The sequence below is a fragment of the Vanellus vanellus genome (assembly GCF_965231255.1).
Source record: "Vanellus vanellus genome assembly, contig: HAP1_SCAFFOLD_114, whole genome shotgun sequence".
Classification (NCBI taxonomy): Eukaryota; Metazoa; Chordata; class Aves; order Charadriiformes; family Charadriidae; genus Vanellus; species Vanellus vanellus.
The window spans coordinates 285820-305781 of record NW_028127383.1 but is presented as its reverse complement, the minus strand read 5'-3'; the positions used below and the strand labels follow the sequence as shown (position 1 = coordinate 305781).

The following is a 19962-nucleotide window of genomic DNA, read 5'->3' as shown; positions in this document are numbered from 1 at the left end:
TCCCCCCCTCCTCACAGCCCCACTTTGGGGCTCTGGAGATGTGTCCTCTCCCGGGTCCAGTCCCCGTCACAGCCCAAATCCTGGCTCAGGAGCCGGAGGGGTCCCTGCAGGGGACGGTGCTGACCCCCACGATAGCAAAGGAGGGAGCCACAGGGCCGGTGGCTTCGTCTGGGTAGGATGGAGAGGGGCGAGGAGGGGGGTCTCCTGCTCCGCCACCAGAGCAGCTCCCCCAGTTTGGACCCTCATCCCCTTATAACACTGGGATCAGTGTTATTAATTACACTTTGCGTGAGATTAATTACATCAATCCTCCCTCCTGCTGCTGGTGGCCAGTCCAGCTTGCATGTGACGGGCCGAGGGGGCCGAGGTGGGAGGTTTGCCTGCTCGTGCGATGCTTTTGGCCTCCCCCGGCACCGGGAGGGCTCAAAGCCGGACCTGAACCTCTGCTTTGTGCTTTTCCTCATCCTCAATTACACCAAAGCTTCCCCAGGGAAAGATTTTTCTTTCTAACCGGAAGAGTTGCACTGAGACAGGTAAACTGAGGCAGGACAGTTAAAAGTCCCTCTCTCTCCTGCTGGGACAAAAAAAACCCTGCAGCAAAATAATAATTTGGAGAATTTTTCTTGAGATGGAACAACACCCTCTGCTCCGAAACTCAAAAGTGAGCTCGCCATCCCCTTTCCCAGCCCCGTTTCGATGATTTGATGTTTTCCAGGCGCCTGGCAGCAACGGCGAAGGACAAAGAGGGAAGGCGAAGCGTCTGTGAGTGCTGGTACCCGTCCTGGGATGGGATAATTCGCTTTCTGGAGGCATCTCTCCGTCCTGCTCTGTCCCATCCCAAGCCCACGCATCCACAGATCCCATAGACTTATTAAATCCTTAAATCCTCCAGCGATTTCCTCAATGAAATAACCTTTGTGAGTCCATTTGAGTGGCTTAATCAGGAAAAAGAGGGTTTTGAGTGGCACCGTTTCCTTCGGTGGCATCTCTGTGCGAGGTTTGCCGCGATTTCGGGGATGCTGCAACAACTGGGGAAGGGCGATGGGATGCTCGGAGCATCTTGCCACGGACCCACTTGGCTTCTTTCCTCCTGTCTTTGCGCCTGAAGCTTTAATACTAAATAATAAAAAAGCAGCAGAGATCTGAGCTTGGATCCCGATGGGATTTTAACGGATTAGCCCTCGTTGTCACCCTCCTTCGCTGTGTTCTTTTACACCCCATGTCGCCTTTCAGGGCGAGCCGGGGCCGTTAACCTTTGTGCTGAGCAGCGCCGGGGAGGAAGTTCATGACAGCAAATGAATCTGTAGGCTGGAAATGAGGGATTAGCTCCGCTCGGAACATAAAGTAGGGCTGGAGATAGCTGGCGGAAGCGAGGAGAGTAAAACATGGGGCTTCTCTGGCCATTTCCGTACGGCGTAGGACTTGGTCTGGCTAACGAGGGTTTATGGAAGCCGAGAAGGGACGGAGGCTGTGCCGAAGGGAGACCTCCCTGAAACACCCTGATTTGATGCAGGAAATGTTGATGAAAATCAGGGCTGCCCCATAACGGGCATTTCCCCAACGGTTTGTGCCTCGTGTGGTCTTTTGGCAGTTTGGGCTTTCAAATACACCCAAACACTGTGTAACACCTTTTGCCCTGCCGAGATGCAGCGTTTCCACCCCTTTTCTCTATTCTGGAGAGTTTTTCCTCAAAACAGAGCAGGTTTCTCCCCATCCGCTAAGTTTTCCAAGCGGGATCAGTATTGGGGTGTATGGCTTTAAATAACTGCCGGGGTCACCCTGAACATTCCGATCCCAGCAACGGTTGCTGTTTATGTGCTGGAGATGGTGCAGACTGGGAGTCACTGGGCTGCAGTCGGAGGGTTTGGTCCCCCGATTGATCTGGAGGCTCAGTTATCCCCCAAAACCGGTGACCGACTTGAGGATGAAGCAGGAGGAGCGTCCCAAAATGACACTTCTGGAAGAGTTACAGGTGGGAGGGCTGTGCCGAGGGGCTGCGCATCCCCCAAAAAGGGGGGGAGACTTCCCAAAATCCCACTGGCATGTCGCCAGAGCAGGGAAGGATGCGGGGGGATGATGCTTTGTGCCCTGCCGGGGGCAGGTTTAGCATTGTGGGTGGGAGCACAGAGCCAAAATGGTTTCTGAGAGAGAAGCAGACATTCCCCACGTCGCTCGGGGGGGATTTGGGGAGCTGTGATGCCCAAATCGCTCCGTTTATTCCCACTCTGACACCCCTGTAACACACTCAAGCTCGCCGTTGTATTTAAATTGCGATTTTATTTCAATTGTGATTGTATCTAAGTTGTGATTTAATTTAAATAGTGATTTAATTCAAATTGGGGTTTTATTTCGGTGGCGATTTTACTTAAATTGCGATTTAATTCAAATTGGTGTTTTACTTAAGTAATGATTTTACTAAAATTGCCATTTAAAGCGATTTGATTAAGCCCCTTTTGTCCCGTGCCTTTTCTGAGGATGGGGTTTGGGTTTTTGAGTTTTTTTTCCGGTAAATCTGGAGGGGAGTAGACGCATTGCTAAGAAGGGACGGAGGGTGGTGGAGATCGGCGTGGGAGAGAGGACGGGAAAGCCACAGGCGCGTCATAATCCAGCTGCCGGGTGACGCGGGCGAGTGCCGGGAGGTGGCGGGGAGGTCGCAGCAAGTCGGCTTTGAAATTAGTACTCGGGGGCCAGAAAAAACTCATTCCCAGATGGGAACGTTTGTTCCTTTTGCTCATTAAATTAACTGGTGAGCGGGAGGTGTGAGCTTCCCGAGCGTTGCTGCTGCGCGGCAGCAGATGATGCCATTCAGTCGAAGCAGGGATTTGGGGGATAAAAAGCAGATTTCTGGTGTTTTGCTCTTCTCTAAAGAGAAGGGTTTCCTGGAGGCCCTTTCAAAGTTGCAGTTGCGACTCGAGTGTGAGACGTGGTTGGGTTTTTATTTCTTTGAGCGTGGTGATCCCGGTGATGCCCTTCCCCAGCCCAGGGGCAAGGGGAGAAGAGAACGCCTGTAATTCTCCTTCAGCTTTTAAGGCACAGATGCTCTTTGTGCAGCGCTGGCAGTGGTATTTCAGCCAAGGAGGGCATTAGCTGTTAGCCTTTGGCTTTTCTTTTGAGGAGAAAAACGCAGTTTTGTGTGGAAAGCAGGCTTGCAGCAAGAGAAGCCCGAGCCTGGTTGGGCTGAAGTCGAAGCTTCACCCTTGCAGGTTCTTGAGGGCCTTTGGAGGTTGATGGTGGCCATGTCCTGTGGCCAAGTGCCATCTAGTGAGTCCTGCAGGTATCACTTTTGGAGAATGAAACTGGCTGTGCTCAAAAGTGTGGAGTTGGGTTCCCCCACCCCACTCCACCCCCAGTTTGGAAATCCCTTTTTTAATTTTAATTTTTCGAAAGGAACCACAAGAACGAAGCAGGAGGTTTGGGTTTGGTTTGAAACACTCAACTGTCTCCCCTTTTAGTAAATCCTTCCAGACTCACGGTATATACAATACAGGTGACATTACAGGTGGTTTTATTTGGGTATGGGAATAAAAACCTCCAAGTCCGTGTTTTTTGGGCTGTGCCTGGAGGAGGAGACACGCAGAGGTGTGATGCTCTTGGGCTCGCGTGGCGCAGGGATGGGTGATGACTGGGAGGACGTAAGGGAGCTCTCCTCACCTGGTCCCAACTTGTATCTTCTTCTCCTCACTAAACAGAGACACGACGAGGAGGCGGTGATTGACCAGGGAAGAACGAGCACCGCTGTCACTATTCACTATGAGAAGGAGGAGCTGGAAGGTGAGTCGGGAGAGGTGCCACCAGCCCCACGCGTTTTTCCGTCGCGCTAAGTCCCTGCCACGTCCTGTGCTCAGCGTATGCATCACCTGCAGCGAAACGTGGCATGCTTCTAAATAAACAAGCACAGTTATTTTCACATTGTTTTAATATTATGGCTTTTAGACAGAGGGGAAAAAGCCCCCATGGCATCTGCGGTGTGAGCGTTGGCCACAGAGCTTGGTAGTTCCCAGCTTGTTTTCTCAGAGGCTGCTCTTGGCTTGGAGAGGTCAGGAGAATAATTTGATGGCTGCAGACACAGGGCTGTGATTTTCTTTTTTTTTTTGTTCCAGACTTCATTATCACAGGACTGATTGGATCTCCTCTTGTTGCCTTGTGCCATACAAAGATTTTAAAAATAATTACCTTCTGTCGCTGCTTAATGAGCAGGTCTGAGTGTTGTCCAGCCGAAGCTGGAATTTTAGACAAGGGTTGATACTTTCAGGGCACTTTTAGGTGACCCGGAGCCATCGCTTGTTGTTGCTCTGTTGTTGCAAAGTTAGAGTAAAACAGGCTTGGAAAAAGGGAGGGGTCTCTGACATTCAGGGATGCAGTGAAACTAAAATGAAGAGAAGTTGGTGTTTCCTCCTGGGATGGCTGCGCTGGTTTAGTCATGGCATCAGTGTCAACCATCTCCGCAATATTGGGAGTGATGAGAACGCTGCTTTTTTTGCAGGCCACCGCACCCTGTCCGTGGGTGTGCGGATGCCGCTGGTGAGGCAAAGCCACCGGCACCACCGACCCCACCGCCAGAAGCATCGGAAGAAGGAACGGGAGGAGGACTGTGCCCCGCTGGAGCAGGGCTACCACTGTAAGTCCCGCCGCAGCGTTCATGAGCCTCCTCGGGGCTGCGTGGGTGCCGGGGTCCTCTGCAAGCAGGTCCATGTGGCTGATGTGTTTGGTTTGCTGTTCTTCTGAGGGAAAGTGGCGTTATTTGGGAGGCAGTTGAAGGCATAATGGATTGAGGCTGGTCTTCCTTAGAGGGATCCTGCCTTTAAAAATGGAAACATGGGGAAGGAAAGTGGCCCGTCCTTATGCAGAGGTGGAACAGATGGTTCTCCTTCTCCATGGCTCTGTGCAAGCCTGGCCAGATCCAGGGGAGAGAGGCCAGCCCAATATTTAGGGCTGAACTGGTGCCGATCGATGGCCACTTTGTGTGTGAGCGTGACGGGTCGAATGCAGGTGTGGTAACGGGATTTATCTTCTGCCCCCAGACACCCCATCCCAGCGGGTGCAGTTCATCCTCAGCACCGAGGAGGATGAGCAGCACGTTCCCCACCACTTGTTCACCGAGCTGGATGAGATCTTCCTGAAGGAGGGTGAAGATGCCGAGTGGAAGGAAACGGCAAGGTAAATCCCTGCCGCTGGCTGCGGTGGCGGCCGCGGGCTCTGCCTTCCGCTCTCCGGGACGTGAAGCTTTTGCAGCTGCAGGTGCCGATGCGCGGAGCCTTCTCCTCTTGCCGCCCCGTAGCTGCACCAAAGGGGTTGCAGAGCTGAGGCTGTTTTCTTGCAACGGGGCTGATCGTGCCTGATGTCCGCAGGTGGCTGAAGTTTGAGGAGGACGTGGAAGATGGCGGCGAGCGCTGGAGCAAGCCCTACGTGGCCACGCTGTCCTTGCACAGCCTCTTTGAGCTGCGGAGCTGCATCATGAACGGGACAGTGCTGCTGGATGTTTGTGCCAACAGCATCGAAGAGATCGCAGGTACTGAGCGCACTGCGTCCCGCCGGGAACGGCCGAGCTCAATTTGCCGCGGTGCCCTTCACTCCCATATCAAGCCCTGCCCCAATGGCACGTCCTTTTCCAGAACCTCCGCTGTGTTTTTAAGTGGTGGGTTGCTTTTTGGATGTAGACTGGGTGTACAACAGTCACATCAGCTTTTTCTCCCAGTATGGGAGCCTTTTGAAAGCAATTTGTGGGGTCAGAGAGGCGATTAGAGAATATTCTCCGGCCAGAAGGGAGTGTCAGGGCTTGGCAGGCTGCTTTTAGGAACACGGAGTCTGCGTAAGAGCTGAACCTCCTTAAATAAACTACTTACTACAAGCTGTTTCCTCCCGTTCTTTGTTTTGTTTTTTTCCTATTGCCTTAACATCCAGGATTTAAGAGCTTTAAAGGCAGAGTTTATCTGGCAGGTGACCAAGCAGCATATTTCTGTGGGGAAGATAATTGAAGTTAATTGAAAAAGCAGCTTTGGAGAAATTATCTTTGACTGGCAGGTCTCCATTCAGCCCTTGCAAGAGCTGGAGAAGTCGGAGCCGTTATTAGCACGTTTCTCCCCGGGCTTGCCAAATTGCAGTCGATGGGCAAAGGAAACTCTGGGAAAGTCTGTGCTAGAGATTGCTTATAATTTGTTGAAATGTGTCGAGTCTAGAGAGTCTGTCTAGAAACGCCAGATCGGGCAAAAAAATGTCATTATCTAGGATGGGGAATAATTATCTGAGCGGAGTGATGAATAAGCACTTTGATGATGGCTTTTAGCAACAGAGAATTCTTCCTTTCGCTGCAAAGGCTGAACTGCATTAAAACGTCTTGCTAAGCAAGGCTGAGCCCGCGTTAGGGTATCCTGCGTGGCGCAGCCTTCGCCGGGGGCTTGAGGGGTCGGGGCTTGGGGACTTTCTGCTCTGACGGCTTCGTTTCCTGTTGCCATCTCCAGATATGATCCTGGGCCAGCAAGAGCAGTCCGCAGAGTTTGATGAGCGCATGCGGGCAAAAGTTCGAGAAGTGCTTTTGAAGAAGCATCACCATCAGAACGAGAAGAAAAGAAACAACCTTCTCCCCATCGTCTGCTCATTTGCTGACATGAGCAAGAAGCAGTTAGACGTGCATCCCCTCGACAAGCCAGGTGAGGGTTCCTGCAGGGTTTGGTACCCGGTGAGGGTTTCTGCCAGGCTTTGGCACCAGGTGAAAGTTTCTGCAGGGCTTTGGCCCCATTAGACTTCTCCCGGCAAAGGAGAAGTGTCCCGATTGCTCCTTGCCTGTCTTTCTCAGTGTCTTTCTTTCTCCTCCCAACCCAAACACTCACTCCTCATCCATCTCCCACCACTGCAGAAGCTAAAAATGGGGTGAACCATGACAGCCATGCGATGGATCTAAGCAAGGTGAGACACTCGTAGCTTTCTTACACTTTTTGGCAAGATTTGCTCTTGCAAACTTGGCTGCAGAGTGTTCTGCAGAGTGCGGTGGACTTTACTTTTGGGGTAATGGCCTGAAAATCCTTTGTCATGCCCAGGCGGAGCTGCGCTTCATGAAGAAAATTCCCACCGGGGCTGAAGCGTGCAGCGTGCTCGTAGGAGAGCTGGATTTCCTTCGCCAGCCCGTCGTGGCATTTGTCCGCCTGAGCCCAGCTGTCCTCCTCTCGGGCATGATGGAAGTTCCCATCCCAACGAGGTCTGAATGAGAAGCGCAAAGTTTTTATTTAAAAAAAAAAACCACCACAACAAAACACTAAATTCATGCATCAGTTGGGCGTCCCAGGGGAACACAGCCAGTGGGAGCAAGCAGGTTTCTCCCACCCACATCTCCGTGCTTTCATTCCTCCATTCCCTGCTGGAGCTTTTAAACCCATTGGCCAATTTTAATGAAAGTTGGTCCAAACCTCAAATTTGTGTTTGGTTTTGATGCGTTTCAAATTCATCACCGGAGTCGGTGAGCCTACACGTCCCCGCTGGAGCCACGCTCTGGGCTGGGAGCTCCCAGAGATTTCCTTGGGCGCCCTTTGAGTGAGGCCATGTTCTTCTCTCTCATTTTGGTTTTCTTGCCTAGGTTCCTGTTTGTTTTGCTTGGACCAGGAGGAAAAGCCCATCAGTACCACGAGATCGGCAGGTCCATGGCTACTATCATGACGGATGAGGTGTGACAAGATAAGAGATATCTCTGGGTCATTTTTTTGGGCTTTCTTCACCTCTCCCTGTGTCTGTAGTAGTGAGGAAGAGGGTTTGTTGTCTCTCTTAGCTGCCTGCAGGAGGCTAAAATCCCACCTGGGCTGCAGCCCGCGCCTCATCCTTCTCCCCAGGGTCCCCAGCATGCTGTCCCCAGTGGTGGCATTGCCAGGGCCAGTGAAACTTCTCCTCTTGAAGCAGAAGGCTGTGGTGTGCCATGGGGGACGGGAGCCTGGTGGAGATGGTTACAAATACTGTGATGCACAGATTTTTGCTTTGGGGGGAATATTTCCTGCCACTTCCAACAGGCGATTTGGGGGAAATGACCTTGCATTTAGCCAAGAGCTTATTGCACTGGTTAGGACATCCGAGATGGGTCATCCTCTCACCAGGTTGTCTCCTACGGCAGGTCTTCCACGATGTTGCCTATAAAGCCAAGAACCGGGCTGACCTGGTGGCTGGCATCGATGAGTTTCTGGATCAGGTCATGGTTTTGCCGCCAGGAGAGTGGGATCCCTCCATCCGAATTGAGCCCCCGAAAAACATCCCTTCGCAGGTGGGTGCTGCGGCAGAAGGAGGCACAATGGGGACGGGCAGGAGGGCAGCACGGCTGGGGGTGCTGCTCAGGGGCCCAAATTCACAGGTCACGTACCCAGCCCAAAAAGCAAACCAAGCCAGTGGCTGCAAAGACATATCTTTATCTTATTTCCATTTTAACAGGAAAAAAGGAAGGTGCCAGAAGCTCTTGATGACAGCGCTTCTCACAGCAAGCCGGAGAAGCACAGCGGTCCTGAACTGGAGCGGACAGGAAGGTGTGAACTGAAATAGTTTAGTGGGGTGTTTTTCTGTTTGCCCCTAAAATCTGAGTGCGCACCTCCCTTCTAGCAGAGTTTTGGGGTTAACTGGGTCAGTGAAGGGGCTCCAGGTTACCAGCTTGGTCCCCTGGGCTGGGTGGGTGGGAGATTTGGGCAGCTGGGCTCAGCTGCAGTGTGGTTGCACAGAGGTTTTCTTGCTTTGGGGTGGAAGCAGATGTGTAAGTACCTCCAGGTAGAGCTCTGCTGCTTCTCAAAGTGAGGGACTGTTGCAATAAGAGGGGACGGGCTCTCAGGTTTGGTCTCCTTTTCTTTTTGTTGGAGGGGTTTTTTGTATGCCTCAGTTTCTACTGGGGCTAAAATGGGAGAAGGAGACTTCTTTTTAGCAACGGAAGTTACTCTGTGCTTGTGATTGTCCTTCCTCAGCCAAGAAAATTTAACGCTGTCTTCCACGAAAATGTTGGTTTGTTTTTTTTTTTTTTTCCTTCCTCCAGGCTCTTTGGCGGTTTGATCCGGGATGTGAAGCGAAAAGCCCCCTGGTTCTGGAGTGACTTTCGGGATGGTCTGAGCCTGCAGTGTCTGGCGTCCTTCCTCTTCCTCTACTGTGCCTGCATGTCCCCCATCATCACCTTCGGGGGACTGCTGGGGGAGGCGACCAACGGCCACATAGTGAGCACCTCTCTCTGTTGGGTGGCACGGGGGAGGACAACACTCATGCAAAAGTCCTTGCTGCAGTGAATTTGCACTTGTTTTTTTTCCCCCTAATGATTTAATTACTCACTGCTGCCTCTCTTCCCCGGACAGAGTGCCATGGAGTCGCTGCTGGGCGCATCCATGACCGGCGTGGTGTATTCCCTCTTTGCTGGCCAACCTCTCACCATCCTTGGCAGCACCGGCCCCGTCCTCGTGTTCGAGAAGATCCTCTACAAATTCTGCAAGTAAGGCTGGCTGCTGCGGCCAGGTGCTGCGAGCGCCTTTGGAAGAAGGCAGGGATGGAGAAAGGATGTTTTTCTTAGTGGTAGTTGGTAGATTTAAGTTGTCTTCTGTGTCACAGACATCACGCGCTGCTGCTTTAGTATGTGACGGTGCAGGAGCCCTCGGTCTCTGAAGGATGGATGGGTGGTTCGGGTTTTTTAGGGTTAAAGTGAAAGAGCAGGAGGAGGAGAAACCACAAGGATGTGGATGCCCGAGCTGGGCTGCACAGGGAAGATGAGACAAATGACTCTGGTTTGGGAATGAGGGAAGATTTGCTTTCCTCTCAGTACAAACTCGGGCACTTTTTTGTATGATTTTTGCTGGAAGTAGAAATATATTTTACCCACATATCCAAAGAGTTTTCCGGTCCAATGTTTTGATGATTTTTGAGAAAGCAGGAGCTTTTCAGGCAAAATGGATATTTTCCATGACAGTCTTTTTGTTGTGGCAACTGTGATGGGAGATTAACCCCCCTTATTGCAATTAAATTTATTCTGAAGCCCCAACTTGCTGGCAGCAGGTAACTGGGTGCAAACCCAGCCGGTTTCGCTGTTAGGGCATCAGGGTGATGTGGGAGAATACCACCTTCCACAACAGGGACCTGACCTCAATTAGCCTCCGAGGCATTAACACAAGGTAATTGTTAAATAAGGATAATTAAATAATTGGCCTCTCCTCCTGCGGGCCCACACCCTGTGCCGCAGCCCCGAGGCTGTCTGTCGTAGGACGCGGAAACTGCATTTACCATCCGCAGCCTTGACACGCTCCTGAATTGCTGCCGACTTTCCCCGAAGGAAGGCACGGCTCGGAGCCTCTTGCTGCCCTCTCCACCCTGCGTTTTCTTTTGCTTTCCCAGGGACTACACGCTCTCCTATCTCTCTCTCCGGGCATGCATCGGGCTGTGGACCGCCTTCTTCTGCATAGTGCTGGTGGCCACTGATGCTAGCTCTTTGGTGTGCTACATCACCCGCTTCACCGAAGAAGCCTTCGCCTCCCTCATCTGCATCATCTTCATCTACGAGGCTCTGGAGAAGCTGAGTCACCTGCGAGTGACCTACCCTGTGCACACGCACAGCAAGCTGGACTTCCTCACCATCTCCTAGTGGGTTTCTTCCTCCTAAAACGCCGCTGCCCCTTGGCAGGAGCTCAGGGCTGCACCTCCATCGCCTTCCCCTCACCCCTGTCTTGGCTTCTCTCCTCCCAGCTGTAAGTGTGAGGCACCGACCCATCCCAGCAACGGAACCCTGCAGTTCTGGGAGAGCAACAAGATCAATGTGTCTGGCATCACCTGGGAGAACCTCACGGTGACTGTAAGTGCCCCGAGTCACTGCTTCCTCGTGTCGCGGCCGCGGGGTCCAGGGGCACTGGCCTGGTGCAAAGCTCAGAGCCCTTCAGGTGATGATGGGCTTCCAACTGTGCCAGTGCTGCTCTGAAAAGTTGTTACTTCAGTCTAAGGTTTGGGTTTAACCCCCTTGGGCCTGGGAAGGAGAGTCCACCTCATCCCCGACATGGTGGGCAATAACTGTTATCCTCAGGACAGCGGTTCTGTCTGGGAGCAAGGTTCAGTGGGTGCTTTGGTTATTGGAGAAGTTGGAGGACTTCAGTTCATGCTTGAAGGCTGTAATTAGCTTCCTTAATTGGTTCCTAGTAACTCCAGGCCTTGCTTTCTTACTCAGCGCTGTCTGAAGGTACGTGCATAAACTTGCATGTCTGAGCAGCCCCTTGGGCCATTGTTGCTGCAAGCAGAGCTCAGGCACAGGGTGGGACGCTCTTATGGACATCTTCACCCCCCTTGGCCGTGTCCTGTGAGCCCGACCCTGGGAAGGGACAATTTGTCTCTTCTCCTTTCCTGTCGCTGTTTTCTTAGCCCTCCTTCCCCGTTCCCTCCTTCCCCGTCCCCAAGAGTTTCCAGTGTTTCCTTCCCCTCTGGTGTCTTCTTCAGCCACGGTTACCTGCTGTTCAAGCAGAGGATGTGCCATAGGTCTGTGGTACGGTGTCCCATCACATCTCCTCTCTCCGCTGTCTGTGTAGTTCCATGTGTCACTTATTCAGCTGCTGTTGATCGTTAAATATAAATCTCCGCTAGCTGCAGCAGTCCCGAGGTCACAGATCTTGGAGCAAGATCCTCCAAACTCCCTAGTTATCCGAGGTTTCCTTGCCACATGTGCACTACCTTTGTGTCCTGATGCTCTGTTTCCCCAGGAATGTCGGTATTTGCATGGAGAGTTTCGTGGACCTGCCTGTGGACACGATGGCCCCTACACGCCCGATGTCCTCTTCTGGTGCTGCATCCTCTTCTTCTCCACCTTTGTCCTGTCGGGCTTATTGAAGAAGTTTAAAACCAGCCGTTACTTCCCGACCAGAGTAGGTAGAAGACGGTGGCCAGCAGCAGTCTCCACACTCATTTCCCAAAATGGCTTTCCTGGAGCACTAAGCAGTGTTTGCCACCGCTTGGTCAAACTGGGAAATATTGGACCTTGAAGGCCAAACTTGGATGTCCCTCACTCATTTCCAGGAGTGCAAAACGATCGTAGCGTTTCCCACCTGCCTCTCGACCTGCCCCGGAGCAGTTTTTTGCCCAGGCAGTGGGAAATCGGGTCTTCCAAAGTTGGTTGTCTGTTGTTTTTTTGTTTGTGTTTTTTTTTCACCTGGTGTGCCCAAGGGGAAAGTTGATTCAAATGAGGAACTGCCATAGAAAAAGACACAAAAGACACTGTTTCTTCCTTTTGAGGAGTAAATGATGCCTCAGTGCCTTATTCCCATTGTAGCTGTGAGTGCAGCTGTAGTGGCAGATGTCTGTTTCCTTATTTTTTAAGTTATTGGCTTTTTTTTAGGGTTTGAATTTAAACGACCCTTTTCCACCTAATGAAACTTTTTTTATTGCCTGACACCAGATCTCGCAGGTACAAACACAGCAACAGCATCTAACCGAGGGATTTGGCTGCATCTTCTCAGAGTGGTGGGAATTTGTTAACCAGCCTTAATGCTGTTGATGTCTTTAACTTTTCCATCTCACAATATGGCCCCGTTTGTGCTGTCCCTTTCAGCTCTGCTTTCTTGCCCCAGGTACGGTCCACAGTAAGTGACTTTGGTGTCTTCCTCACCATCGTCGTCATGGTCCTCATTGACTTCCTGGTTGGGATCCCGTCGCCGAAGCTCCACGTCCCCCACATGTTCAAGGTAATGGGGTGTTTTGGTGTGGAGCCACTTTCAGCTCTTGGGGATGCCACAAGGTGATGCTGGGACAGGACAGGGCTGAGTCTGGAGATGCTGGTGGTGTTACCATCTCCTCTTCCACCTCCAAATGCATTGTTTCCTTCTGGAAAGAAGACGCCAGCCCCAAAACTTGATACCTACAGAAGTATCTATAGGTGCTTGCGACGAGGACGCTGGCACTGCTGAACCCTGTAGGAGAGGGTGACACGAAGGCAGGGCCAGGAGATGAGGCGGCACAGCGATGGAGAGGAAAATCAAAGCCAGTGAAGTGGCTGGGCTGGGAGTTGATCCTGATGTGTGTTTTGGCTTTGTTGCAGCCTACCAGAGACGACCGCGGGTGGTTGGTCAACCCCATAGGGCCCAACCCTTGGTGGACGGTGTTGGCCGCACCCATCCCAGCTCTGCTCTGCACCATCTTGATATTCATGGACCAGCAGATCACGTCTGTCATTGTCAACAGGAAGGAGCACAAGCTGAAGGTAAGGGGCTGCAAGAGCTGACCCCATCCCCACCCCACTCTGGGCTGCAGGTGTGGGGAGAAGCTCCTATGCCAAGTGCTTTGTGAAGGCGTTGGTTTGGGACAATGTCAGGCTGTGTGGCAGGATGCTCTGCTGGATTAGTGATGTCACAGGGAGCAAACGAGGGGAGTTCAGATGAGCAATCTTTTGGAGGAACAAATTAATTTTCAAGCACTACAGAAGCGTGTTTTTGTTTCAAAACGCCAGCAGGAGCTGGGGGAACGAACTGTTTTGATGCACTGCCAGAGATAACTCAGGGTCACATCTTGCTTGCAAACAGTAGAACTTTCTTTATGAATTAAAATAGTCTTTTTGTTTGTTTGAGAAGTAGCTATTGCACAAACCTCCCAAATCCACTTGGTCTGAACCCCTGCCAGATTTTCATGCAAGGTGCTTGCGCAAAGACCGGATCCATCCTTATTTTTGCCAATTCTTCTCTTAAATTTTCAAGAGGGTGACTTGCGCCCAAGTAGGGTTTGAGTCTGAGTCGCGACGTTGTCCTCGCTCTTGTGCTGTGGGATGCTCTGTTCCTTGTTTTGCTGCCCACAGAAAGGATGCGGGTACCACCTGGACCTTTTCATGGTGGCCGTGATGCTCGGGGTGTGCTCCGTGATGGGGCTGCCCTGGTTTGTGGCTGCGACTGTCCTGTCCATCACCCACGTGAATAGCCTCAAAGTGGAGTCTGGCTGCTCAGCTCCAGGAGAACAACCCAAGTTTCTGGGGATACGAGAGCAGAGAGTCACCGGCTTGATGATCTTTGTGCTCATGGGCTGCTCTGTCTTCTTCACTTCGGTGTTAAAGGTAAGAGGAAAATGCAAAACGCCCAACAAGCGTGAGCTTTCTGGAAGTTATACAAAAACCATCCCCTCCCTCCAGGCCTGAGTCGGTGTGGAGCAGAGGAGGAGGCGATCCCAAACCTTGAGGCTTGGCCCACAGTGGGAACCAGCCTCAGTTACCCTTTCCAGCCCTTCACACCCCAGTTTGGTGTCCTCGAGGCAAGCGAGCAGGACAACTGCTTTAATTCCCAGGTGTCTCTCAGGCCCACCTGTGTTTATGGGTTACGATGAAGCGGATTCAGACCAGTACACTGCTGTCTTTCAAGCAGGCAGCACCTTATGGGATGCAATTGGCTCCCCCAAATGCCTCCCAACAGCCTTTCCCAGTAGCTAAACACACCAAAATCATCCCCGTGGGCTTCCTTGTGTGTTCCTCCCTGTTACGGTTTGAGAGACCCATAACAATTTGTTGTCATTTAGACAATCATTCTATCACCCGATGACCCCTCCCCACCTGGGAAAGGGAAATTGGGAAAAACAAGAAAACCCAAGAGCTGAAGTATAAACAGATTTAATAGAATAAGATTAGATAATTAACATTAACAGCACTAAAGAACTGATATTGATCCCGACACCAGTACAGAATATGCAAAGATTATACTCAGCCAATTCTATCAGTAGGAAGCTGTGCACTCCCAGCAGTGGACAGCTAATGTGGGACACTGCGAGTGCTATGGCTTCAGGAGGAAGGGAAGGCCTCAGGGCTCCGGCACCAGGGCACGAAGTTCTCAGGATGGCAGCCATCAAGGGAGAGAGAGAACTTCGCAGCAAACTTTCTAATTTATAATGAGTGTGACGTTGATGGTATGAAATAATCCTGTTGGCAGCTTGGGTCAAGTGCCCGGGTCTCGCTCCTCCTCATCCCTGCACCTGGCGAGCTCGAAAACGCTGAGACCTTGAGACCCACACACCATAGCTGGCTGTAAAGTAAATATTTTCACAAATTCAGACACTGGAGTCTTCTAAAAAAGTGCAGTTTTCCCAAGCATTAGAAGAGAAATTAGTCCTGTGTCTCTCAAACCAGGACACTCCCACAAAGTCGTCACAGCTCTAGGCTAAAAGGAGGCACTTTGCTTTTGGGTGTTGCCGCAAGAATGTGTAGAAATGTTCTTCTGCCATCACAGAACGTGGCGTACAGTAGCATGGGTGAAATGGCCTATTTTCCTCCAACCTTTCAGGAAAATAGGATTATTCTAATGAAACGTAACTCAGAAGCTCAGCCTAAAGCAGAGCATTAACTCACTCGCACGCACAAAACCTCTACGGGTTAAGAGGTGACACATCTCCAACCCTGTGGAAACTGGAAAGCTTTAGGCAATTTTAGGCAGTGCCTCTAGAAGAGAGCAGTAATACTGAAAAAGCAATTAAAAAAACAAATTATTGCATTCTTTTTTTTTTTTTTAATTTCCCAGTTTATACCCATGCCTGTGCTTTACGGTGTCTTTCTCTACATGGGCGTGTCGTCGCTCAGAGGGATTCAGGTACGGACTTTTACAGCGTGCAGCTCCCTGCTGTGTCATCTCCAGAGACGCAGGAAAAAAGCAGTGGTGTGGGAGAAAACCTCCCCAAAAGCAGGCAGTGAAAGTATTTTGTATAAGGAGAAGATTGGTGGGGGCACAGGAGGTACGTAGGGCGGGAGGACCAGGCAAGTTCAGCGCGCTCTGCGTCACGGTTTGGGACAGGGCAGTGTTTGGTGTGGTGAAAATGGGGGAATTCAGTGCAAAGCGAAGACAATTTCTACTACCAGTGGGAATCCTCGCTGGGGGATTGAGTGGGCTGAGAAATGCCAAATAACAAACAGAAGAATAGAATATATTAAAAATATATTTTTATAGAAGAACAGGGAGGGGGGGTGAGATGGTCTGAGGAGGACCTGGGGGTGCGGACTGATGAGAAGCTCACCGTGAGCCGGCAATGCGCGATTGCAGCCCAGAAGGCCGACCGCATCCTGGGCTGCATCAGCAGTGTGGCCGGCAGGGCGAGGGGGGATTGTGCCCTCTGCTGTGCTCTGCTCTGGGGAGACCCCCTGCAGTGCTGCCTCCAGCTCGGAGGCCACAGCACAGGAGAGCCATGGACCTGGTGGAGCGGGGCCAGAGGAGGCCCCGGAGCTGCTGGGAGGGCTGGAGCCCCTCTGCTGGGAGGACAGGCTGGGAGAGGTGGGGGTGTTCAGCCCGGAGAAGAGAAGGCTCCGGGGAGCCCTCAGAGCCCCTTCCAGTGCCTAAAGGGGCTCCAGGAGAGTTGGGGAGGGACTCTGGATGAGGGAGGGGAGCAATGGGACGAGGGGGGATGGTTTGACACTGACAGAGGGCAGATTGAGATGAGATATCAGGGAGAAATTTTTCCCTGTGAGGGTGGTGAGGCACCAGCGCAGGTTGCCCTGAGAATCTGTGGCTGCCCCATCCCTGGAGGTGTTCAAGGCCAGGTTGGACAGGGCTTGGAGCAACCTGGGCTGGTGGGAGGTGTCCCTGCCCAGGGCAGGGGGTGGGACTGGATGATCTTCGAGGTCCCTTCCAACCGAAACCCTTCTGTGATTCTATAATAGAAGGACGTGGAATAATTGCAATTTGGTGGGCAGCTCTCATGGGCACACTGGTTTATAGATGGAGCAAAGGGAAAACGGGTGCTGCTCCCGGGAGGAACAAAGTGGGATCCAGGATTTCTCACTGCACGCGAGATCCTGAAAACTCATTCCACGTGCCAACAGGGCCGGAAACTTTCCGCAGCCCCAAGGGGTAACTTTTCCGCTTTTATTTTGCAGTTCTTCGACCGCTTGAAGCTCTTTTGGATGCCGGCAAAACACCAGCCGGATTTCATCTACCTGCGGCACGTTCCCTTGCGGAAAGTGCATTTCTTCACCATGATCCAGCTCATCTGCCTCGTCCTGCTCTGGGCCATCAAGGTGTCCCGTGCTGCCATCATCTTTCCCATGATGGTAAGAGCCGGTGCCGCTCAGCAGTGGGACATTTGCAGCGTCGGAGTGAGATGTAACATCATCTCAGACCTCACCCCCTCTTCCTTCTTATTTTGTGAAGGTTTTGGCTCTCGTGTTTGTCCGGAAAGTGATGGACTTCTGCTTCTCAAAGCGGGAGCTCAGCTTTTTGGATGACCTTATGCCAGAAAGCAGGAAGAAGTTGGCCGATGCCAAAAATGAAGCCAAAGAAGAAGAGGTGATGCTTGCTGAGTGCTCGGGGGTGGGTGTCTCCCTCGGGCTCTGAGATTGCCTCTTTCCGTCACAGCTTCTCTTGAAATGTTGGGGGAAGATCCGAACTCAATAGAAATAGATCCTGACAGCCTGGATCCCGCATCATAACTTTTTAAATTAGCAGTGAGCTTAACACTTGAATAGCGGTACAATTTTTAAAGGTGCCATTTATAATAAACATTATAATTATGATGGAAAGATTTGCTCATAAGGGTGGTTTTAACCCCCTCCCAAAATGTTTGGAGTGAAAGGTCCTTCCCCGGCTGCGCTAACAGAAGGTCAGAAGGAGAGGGCAGCATGTGGGTTTTGCTGGGTGTTCAGTTTATCTCCACTTCGATCATAGACAGAGAACTTTGATTTGTCCCTTTTTATGTCAGGAGTCCCAGGAGATGATGGAAGCTGCTGCTGCAAACTCCGTTCGGCTGCAGCTGGGCAAGAGCAGCACCGCGGATATCCCAAAGCCAAGCAGCGACAGGTAAAGCCCCACCAAGCAGCAGGACCCCCGGCAAGATTAGCCTGAAGGGGGTTGGCAGAATTTTCTCCACGTTTATCTTTGCTGAGCATCCCAGCGCCATGCACTCAGCTTGGCGGGAAGAGCAAATTTATGGGCAGGGCGGGCGGCAGAGCGCTGGCACAGGCTGCGCAGAGAGGTGGGGGAGTCTCCCACTCGGGAGCCATTCCAAACCCGCCTGGAGGTGTCCTGTGCCACTGCTGTAGGTGCCCCTGCTCTGGCGGGGGTGGGACTGGGTGAGCTCCAGAGGGCCCTTCCAGCCCTGACCAGTCTGGGATTCTGTGCAGAGCCTTTGCACAGAGCTGTAGCTCTGCGGCTCTCCGGCTCGCCTTCCAAACCTCCTCCTCCCGCCCAACCCGCTGTGCTTATGCGCAGCTTTGGTTCTCCTCCCCCCCGTTCCTCTTGCTGGTGCTGATGCGCTGGGTGGCATCAGTTCCCGCAGTCACGGATTGCTGTCTCAAATATTTATTGCAGGACTGATCCTTCGGAGATTAATATCTCGGAAGAGATATCAAAAACACCCGTGTGGAAGGCTCTCACTATGAGCATGGAAACAGTCTGAATCTGGGGAGAAAAGAGGTAAAGGATCGCGTGGGAACGTGGCCGTGCTCCTTTGCAAGCTGTGGCACATGCCTACGGCTTTTCTTTTTTTGCCGGCAATGTCGAGCAAGCGGCGAGGGCTGCGGCACACGAACCAGCTCCTCTCTGCCAGCACGGTCCCACGAGCGGGGCAGCAGCCCCACTGATGACGCTCTCCCTCCTTTTCTCTCTCCTCCATCCCCCCAACTCCAGTTTTCATGTTTAGGAATCTTGACTTTGAAGGAGAGGCGTGAGAACGTGACTCGGGGATGTGCCCATGCAGACATGGGCAGAAACCGCTTTTATTTTGTTTTCCAGTTGGCGGATTCCCCTTTAAGCCACGGCGATGGTTTCAGCTGTCCTTGGTGTGCTTCAGGCATTCCCTCTCTCCAGAGCAGCAAACTGAGGTGCACATGACAGTCAGTGGGAGTTCGGTGGTGTTCCGCCTCCGTGTGTTCGTGTGTGGGTTGTTGCCGTTTTGTAGCAGTAGAGGGACTGCTGCCGCTTCATCGTTCGGTGCTATTTTTTTAATATCTCACTCCTTTTCTATTTATCTTTCTTTTGTTCCCCAAAAATAAACTCTGAATGTTTCTGTTGTGTGTGACGCATTCTCCACTTTCTTCTTCATCGCGACCGGGTTCTCGGGTCTGGTTTGGGGTCCTGCCTTCAGTTCGCCCTTCTGTCTCTCCCTGGCAGGAGAGGGATGCCCTCCGTGGCGGGGCAGCGCGGAGCGCCCGAGCGGTTGGGCCGAGGCGAAGGAAAAGCATTTGCTCCCTGCGCTCCAGTTTTACACTGGAGTGTTTTTGGAATTTTTGTTTGTTGGTTTGTTTGTTTGTTTTTATGATAATTATTTTTCTTGTTTCGGCTCTGCCGTCAGCCTGGAAGCTGCAAAAGGCAGAAATGGCGCCTTCTCCTCCCCCGGCTGTTAAATTAATATAAGGCAGCGCTTCAGATCAAACCCCTCCAATCCGCCGGGTGGTGGCGGGAGCGGCCAGGCGAGACCTGGGGCTCTGTGTCCCCGGGCTGCCCCTCCGCTGTCCCTCCGCTTTCCTTCCTTTTCCCTCCCTGGCTCTCTCGCTGTGGTGTTTTTTCCTCCTCCCCTCTCCTCACAAAGCCTCTCGCAGGGTGGGATGAGCCCGGAGGCAAGTGGGAAGGTGCCTTTTCCTCCTCCTTTTTCCTGCCCCTTTGCAGGAAGAAGCTGTTGAGCAGAGATGGTTCTCGTGCTCTCTTCCCATCTCGGTGGGGTCGTTGGGCTGCGGCGTGGGGCCGCGGAGCCCGGGAGGAGAGGACAACCCCGAAGAAAAGGTCCCCTTGCCGCCCTCCACCAGCAGCGGTGGGATGGGTGCAGGGACCCTCCTGCCATCGGCTTATCCCGTCCCCTGTGGGAGCCTTTTTCTGCAGCAAACCGACCCAAAATGACAACGGCACGTTGGTGCTTCTTGCTAAATGGGGAGGGGGGAGAAAAACACATCATCTATCAGTTTGCTCTGTAAGGATGGAAGCGGCGCATCCCCAAACAGGGCCAAAATCAGGCGGCTTTTACGGGATGGGGTTTTGCAAAGCGGCTGGTGCCAGTGCCCCACGGTGACGGTCGGAGGGGGAAGAAACTGGTTGAGCCCTTAAAAAGAGG

General features: G+C 52.2%; 1 protein-coding gene across 1 annotated transcript; it reads left to right on the top strand.

The window, feature by feature from the left end:
• Positions 1-1219: 1219 nt before the first annotated feature.
• On the top strand, positions 1220-18315 carry LOC309685303 (electroneutral sodium bicarbonate exchanger 1-like; the record flags this gene model as incomplete). The annotated part of the gene is made up of 24 exons (XM_082501093.1): positions 1220-1234; positions 3690-3771; positions 4484-4618; positions 5022-5157; positions 5349-5509; positions 6459-6647; positions 6794-6903; positions 7035-7192; positions 7568-7655; positions 8093-8239; positions 8404-8495; positions 8990-9164; positions 9300-9433; positions 10327-10572; positions 10675-10780; positions 11673-11834; positions 12537-12650; positions 13004-13165; positions 13754-14005; positions 15453-15521; positions 16799-16972; positions 17073-17207; positions 17620-17717; positions 18228-18315. 24 exons carry the CDS (start codon positions 1220-1222, stop codon positions 18313-18315), a joined length of 3228 nt encoding a protein of 1075 aa, XP_082357219.1.
• Between the last annotated feature and the right edge of the window lie 1647 nt (positions 18316-19962).